This window comes from Zootermopsis nevadensis, unplaced genomic scaffold (assembly GCF_977971745.1).
Source record: "Zootermopsis nevadensis isolate Lab colony 2312 unplaced genomic scaffold, Znev_1.0 Znev_ptg000016l, whole genome shotgun sequence".
Taxonomy (NCBI): domain Eukaryota; kingdom Metazoa; phylum Arthropoda; class Insecta; order Blattodea; family Termopsidae; genus Zootermopsis; species Zootermopsis nevadensis.
In genome coordinates this window covers 6587070-6594365 of record NW_028259148.1, presented here as the reverse complement: position 1 = coordinate 6594365, position 7296 = coordinate 6587070, and the positions used below count along the sequence as shown (strand labels likewise).

The 7296-nt window shown below is 34.2% G+C and overlaps 1 protein-coding gene across 1 annotated transcript; it reads left to right on the top strand.

Moving 5' to 3' along the window:
• Window positions 1-191: 191 nt before the first annotated feature.
• Window positions 192-5158, top strand: Wdr82 (WD repeat domain 82). The gene has a single exon (XM_022079709.2). It carries the CDS (start codon window positions 997-999, stop codon window positions 1942-1944), a length of 948 nt encoding a protein of 315 aa, XP_021935401.1. The 5' UTR covers window positions 192-996; the 3' UTR covers window positions 1945-5158.
• The last annotated feature ends 2138 nt before the right edge of the window (window positions 5159-7296 follow it).

Below are 7296 nucleotides of genomic sequence, written 5' to 3'. Positions count from 1 at the left end.
GATATTCTTTGATTTCTTTTGTTGTGAAGCGTTATTTGTTTACTCGGCATTGTTGTGTCAACTTCAACAATGCCAATATATATTTGTTTACACGGCATTGTTGTGTTCCACAACAATGTCGAGTAAACAAATATCTGTTGGCATTGTTGATGACGTCATTTTTTGAAGACAAATTGGTTGAAGACAACGAGGAATCACAAATTTTTATAGTAAGATAATATATAATATAAGATATGCGTCGATGACCATTTTGCATTAAACAAGTTATTTATTATTGTTTTTATTACAGTGAGAGACATTATTATAACACTGATAGGCAAGCACGTATAAGAGGCTGAGAAGTGTTTTAATAGGCGCCAGTAAATGTTGAAGTGGCCATATCTTTATGTACATAGTGTAACAGTAATTCCAAATAATATTTACTTGGTTTTCTAAATGTAATTTTTGCCAATGTAATTGCTGCATTGCCTGCACTCTTGTGGCGATACTGTAAATATGAATTAATTGTTCGTGCCACGCATTGAGTATCCTTGGTGGAAACAGTTGTGTTCAATCTCTGCTCGAGGTTATGCAGCATTATTTCGTAGCAGTGACAGCAGAGAAATTGAGAGAATATTTGTATGGACGTGTTTAACGATCGATTGTGGTATACTGTGATCGAGAGGTCTGTGTTAACATTGAGTGGATGCTCGTGGATGCTAATTGACGGTTTAAGGAGGGGGAGCTGGAACTGGTACAAATAGTCATAAATTTTGTGCTCCTTCCAAATTGTATGTCTTACAGGAAAAACTATATGTTTAAACATTGTACTTAGTAATGTACGCAAATATAGTACCGGAGAGAAGTACGGAATGCTCCTGCCTTTTGTGAACGGTGCTGTTAGTTGATCGGCGTTTGTTCTTTGTTTCACGGAGTCTGCATTGCTGAGAAGAGATTTGACTAAATACCAGTTCTTTTACAATAGGAAACCTTAAGAAAATAATCCTAACCCCAAAAATGAAGTTGGTTGATCACGTTGTTCGAAGTTTTAAAGTTGCTAAGGTGTTTCGGGAGAACACCGATAAAATAAACAGCATTGACTTTTCCCCAAGCGGAGACACATTGATTTCTTGCAGCGAAGATGATCAAATTGTAATTTATGACTGTGAGAAGGGAACCCAGATGAGAACTGTCAACAGTAAAAAGTATGGAGTGGACCTTATCCACTTCACACATGCAAAAAATACTGCTGTTCACAGTTCAACAAAAGTAGATGATACAATAAGATACTTATCCCTCCATGATAACAAATACATCAGGTACTTCCCTGGGCATACAAAGAAGGTTGTATCACTTTGTATTTCTCCTGTGGAAGATACTTTTCTTTCTGGGTCACTGGATAAGACCCTCAGATTATGGGACTTGAGATCTCCAAACTGCCAAGGACTTATGCATCTTTCAGGTCGGCCTGTTGCAGCATATGACCCAGAAGGGCTTATATTTGCAGCCGGTGTTAATTCAGAGAGTATTAAGCTGTATGATCTGAGGTCATTTGACAAAGGTCCATTTATAACATTCAAGTTGAGTCAAGAAAAGGAGTGTGATTGGACAGGTCTGAAGTTCAGTCGGGATGGGAAGACGATCTTAATTTCAACAAATGGCTCCATTATTCGGCTTATTGATGCTTTTCATGGAACTCCAATGCAGACATTCACTGGTCACCTCAACAACAAGGGGATCCCTATTGAGGCTTCCTTCAGTCCTGATTCACAGTTTGTTTTTAGTGGCTCTACAGATGGACGAGTTCATGTATGGAATGCAGACACAGGCTACAAAGTGTGTGTCCTTAATGCTGACCATCCTGCACCAGTGCAGTGTGTTCAGTTTAATCCAAAGTACATGATGCTTGCATCAGCATGTACCAATATGGCATTTTGGCTTCCAACAGCAGATGAAAATGCTTAAAATTAATTTAATGAAAATGCATTTGGAAATAATTATACTGTGCTCAAATTCGGGTAGCTGTGAGTTAAATATGAACAAGGAAATTTCCTTTTAATATGAAAAGAGCACCAAAATTGTTTTTTTTGACAAAACTTGCATTTATCAGTTTTGAAGTTACTTGTCACAGACTAGACTTTTCATTAAATGTTCTGAAATTTTGTTGATATCTTTAAACCAGGGTTATTCTGTAATTTGAATTAGTGACAGCCTGCTTGGTTGTTCAGTTAATGGATTTGTGGAACACTGCATTGTGAATAACATGGGTTATATAAGCAACTTCCTCTACTGAAACAACTCATTTCGGTGCAATCCAACAAATATGTACCTGTTAATTATATACAAGTGAGTATGCTATGTACATATCGGAATGAGTGGGTGTTTGAATGTTTTGTGTTTGTTATCATGCACAAAAGTGAAATTATTTCTCAGTGATCAAGTACTGTTCACAAAGCAAATAATTATTCTGCTCAACTTGTAAAATTTTTCACAGCAATTAATAATTGTAGAATTTGATGTTTTCATGGTGATGTGAGTTTAGATAGTGATAATAATTGTATTTGATAATGGAAATTGTGATGTACTATGTGATAATAATTTGCATATTCAAAACTGAGTCAGCTGCTGTTGATCATTTCATAACTAACATCCTATCTCGTAAACTGAAAGCTATGTTCATTATCGCACGGTACCTAGTCCCAATTACATAAAAAGCCTATCTTTTTTGTGTATGTGGGGGGGGGGGGGTTGATTTTTGTGTACCTTTGATAGCAATTGGTCTGAAATGTGGACATCACACTGTTTTCGTTGTTTTAAAAGTGTTTTCCAAATGAGGAAATTATTTAAGAAGATGCTTGAACTTTGAAGTAATTTGTTGATAAACTGGCAAGTACCTGCATCAGCCATCTATCAGACTTTAATGACATTTATTTACATTTTCATTAAAATTTGTGTGCAATGTTGATTTTTACTCCTGAAAATGTACCACAGCAGTGCTTTCAACTGTTGTATCCTATAATACTCACAATTTCTTAATTCCAAGAATAACTGCTAGTAAAAATTTAGCACAGAATCTTGTCAATATTAAGAATTTTGTTTTCAAGCATCTATCTACATCATGAAAATAATGTTTGATAAACTGTTCCAAATAAGAAACCTCATATGTGACACATAAAGGACTTAAGGATTGAATCCAGATTCTTACAGCTTTTCTGTATACCTTAGTATGGCTAAAATGGTACTGTGATCACTTGTAGCCCAGTCCTAAATAATCAGTTATGGGTGAATCTCTCATTATTGTAGCCCAGTAGCCCATCCACTGAAAATATCTGCTTTTTCTTTGGTGATATGCTAAAATTGGAATATGCTAGTTGAACAGAAATCCCATAAATGTCATTGATCTGAAGTCTGGTATTCATTAAGTTGGGAATGTAAGTTGTATCATTTGCCATCATAACATAGTGCACAGTACCATCAGTAGCTAATATTATTGTCTGAAATGAAAACTATTCTTGTGGTGTCCACTAGAATGTGCCAGTTTACATTCATTTGATTTTTAATTTTCATTTAAATCTAAATAATCATTCAATATTTATGTAATTATTTAGATTTGTTGAAGTGATGCATTTTATCAGTGAAGGGAACACGTATGTTAAGCATGCTGATTTGTGGATGATGTATACCTGTGTGAATAGTGTTTTTTGTGAATCTTAATTGCTGTGTAGTTGCATTTACATTATGCCATGAGTTGGGTCATTTCATGAACCTCAGCAGAAATAAGTTGGTTTGTTTGTGTACATTTGGTGCTTCGGGCAAATGTTATTGAGTGCGTGAGAACAGTGTGTGTGTTTTTTCTGAAATATAGATTTATGACACTGAAGCACAAATCCATCCGTTGTAATGTTTTTAATATAGGTTCACTTGTTAAATATAACTCACATTGTGCAGTGAAATTAGTATCTACACAGAATCACCCTGGTTTATATCTTGACTGGCCTCACAATGTATGTTATTTAGGACTGCTAAAGTGTAATGTTGGCTAACGTTTAAGATTTAAGTTAAAACACCTGTAGCTTGCGTAGAGTTGTGTATGATGTAATTGTGTGTCTATGTGTGTGTGAGTGGGAAAGAAACAGATTAATGACTTTTCATGTTTCATTTCCAACATCTTTACACTAGCACTTAGATCCCTACTTTTGATAACATTTCTTGACAGCTTTCCTATAGTTAGCACCATATGTATTTTAAGAGAATAGTAAAAAGAACTTATATCTTAATTGCGTCATGCTTGTGTTCTTCAATACAATAATTTTATTCACCGTCTTTACACAAGCTTATAGATTGTTAAAATCACATAAAATTATAACATTTCAACATATGATATTGTTACATTGCAACTGCAGTCTACAGCTCCGTAATATCGGACACGCACCTCACACACAACCCGATTTAAGACATCCAGGCGCAGTCTTCAAAAATTAAATGGAAGAAGCCTGGAGGTTAAACAAATAAAATCTAACGGGTAGAACAAATCAGTATACGCAGGGCAGCAAGTGCAACAGTTTTTAATTTTAATTGATAGACCTGACGATGATGGAATGAACATCGAAACATGTCGTCATTTTAAAATGTAACAATATCATATGTTGAAATGTTATAATTTTATGTGATTTTAACAATCTATAAGCCTGTGTAAAGACGGTGAATAAAATTATTGTAGTAAAAAGAACTGTATACAGATACTCTTCCATGTCAAATTTTCTAGTACTTTGCTGTCACTCTGGCCACAGTATTCTCTGAAGAGTCATCTTTAGTAGTTTGAAAAATTGCACTGTGTATGAACACAAACTTTGCACACAGTATTTTGAAATGTTGAATTATATTTGAATGTCTTGTTAATGTAAGTTGAGCACCCATTTGATGATGAGTGCTACTGGTTATTCACTTTTAAGCTAGTGACACATGCATTGTCAGTATTTTATTGTGATATGTAACCTGTGAAATGTAAACTGTATGAAACTGCCTTCTTGCAAGTAGTTTCATGATACAAATAGTAATAGACAAGCAACATATGTGTTAGTTGTACAGAATAGTAAAGTTCATTTTATACCCATGTATGTGTTCAGAATGTTTTTAAGTACAGTAACAGTTTTATTATGAATAAAAACATGAACATCTACCAAGTGTTGTTTTTTTATGTAATGCCTGATATAGTATTTAAATTGAAAGGTTTCACATGAGGCAGTATACTGATTCTTTTAAGTTAATTTGAAGGTGAAGCAGTATTCCTTGTCACAACTGTATATTTGCTTACATGGTATATATCTTGGTGCACACTGTCATTTTATTTTGGTGAACAGTGAAATGGGTGCCTAAGGTGTTGGTCCTACATCACAGTCAAAACCAGTGATGCTCTACATCATTCCTCATTACTCAATGTGTCTAAAAAACAGTATTATGGCATATGAACATACATATCAATGAAACTTAGGCCTTTCATTTAAACAGAAAGTTTGAAGCAGTTTTTGTTCAAAATTTTAAAAAAAAATCATATTCACTTTACTATAAGTACTAGATGCTGTATGCCATAAAGCTGTCATAAACATAATTTCTCTATTTGATTCAACAGAATATAGACAGTGGGTGCAGAGACTGTTAGTACCTTCTGACAGGCACAACTGATATATGGAGATAAAATTTGAACTTCTAAATTTTTTGGTAAAGAGCTGGTGTTAATTTTGCTAACAAAAGCATGGATTACATTTATCCTTTTTCACATTTAATTTTCACTATGTTATATATAGTGTTGCAAACATATTATGCCCAGCACTTGTTTAGACTTTGAAAGCACATTAATATAAACATCTAGATTTGTATCAGTTTCCTTTTACACCTCAGTGTCATTTATTTTAATTATGACCTATGTATAATGCAATGTATAAAAGATAACTGACTGACTCTGGTGTACTTGTAATATTTATTCCTGTTCCAATTATTGTATGTCAGTCACTTGTTGCTGATGCCTCCCCAATGCCTAGTCACTGGAATTGGCCCACCACTTGATAGGTCAATTATGTTAAATGGAAATTACTTTTAAAGTTAACAAGTAAAATTCTGTCAGAAATATTGTTTTAAATAGCACTGTTTACACTTTTATAATAATTAGATGGATAATAAAAGATTTAACATCAAAACATTCTCTATTCCTTGATAGCCTTGCCTTATTCATGATGTAACTAAAAGTAAAATCCAAATTGTTCTGAATTATTGACTGAATGTGACATGTACTCTGACTAGAGGAATGCATCATCATATGAAGCTGATTCTTTACTGAGGAAAAATAAACTATAGATTTACTTCAGCACCAAACTGTGATTCATGTGGCTTAAGAGGAAGAGAAAAAAGTTTCTTCCTTTTTCCTGCATTTTCCATTTTCCTGAACACATCCCCACCCCCCATTTTTGCAGTCATTTCAGGTTATTCTGAGTGTTTTTCAGCTAATATGCAATGTCAAAATCATATCCAAGAAGTGAACCATGTATTTACCTGTTCTTCTGTGTGTAGGTATGAAACTTGCTGTAACCATAATGAAAGAATACTAAGATAAAGTACTGAGAATATGCACACCTAAGACAGACAGAAAGAAATGATAGGCTGGAGAAAATTGCATAATGAGGAGCTTCATAATTTTTACTCTGCCACTTATTTTGTTTGTTTGTCATCAGTCTTTCTACTGGTTTGATGTGGTCCTCCATTAGGGTGAAAAAATGAAGGAGGATAAGGCAGCCCAATGCCTGATGTACACAAGAGGCATATGAGAAATGGTTATAAAACTACAGCCAGAAAACCTGAGGGGAAGATACCATTTGTGAGACCTAGGCACAGGTGGGATGACTGTTCCATTACAGTAGACTTTCATTATCTGTAATAATGAAGAATAAAATCAGTGAGGATTGCTCAAAATAGCAGCTAATTCAAAAAACTTTATTAAACATTTTTTTATAGTTAAGAGTTTACAAACACAGTTCATCAGAAAGTGGTGTATTCTCTTATTCCAAATAAGCTGGTAACCTTCCAGTATCCTCAGGAATAGACAGATACCTAACTTTATTTTTAATTACTACTTTCATCTCTTCAGTATATTTTAATCGTCTGGCTTTATTATTCATTATCACAACCTGGGCCTGTACAATTATTTTGTACATGGCTGTCAGAGTGTAAAGTTCTTTTAACAGAAGGTTGTTTCCCTCATTAACATAATATCTCTATGTTGTTTGCCATTCAACAGAATGACTGCAAGAAAAGTAGGCAGTAATG

Bases quoted from the DNA above. Each gene is read 5' to 3' on its own strand.
- Wdr82 (XM_022079709.2), top strand. From the start codon at position 997: ATGAAGTTGGTTGATCACGTTGTTCGAAGTTTTAAAGTTGCTAAGGTG.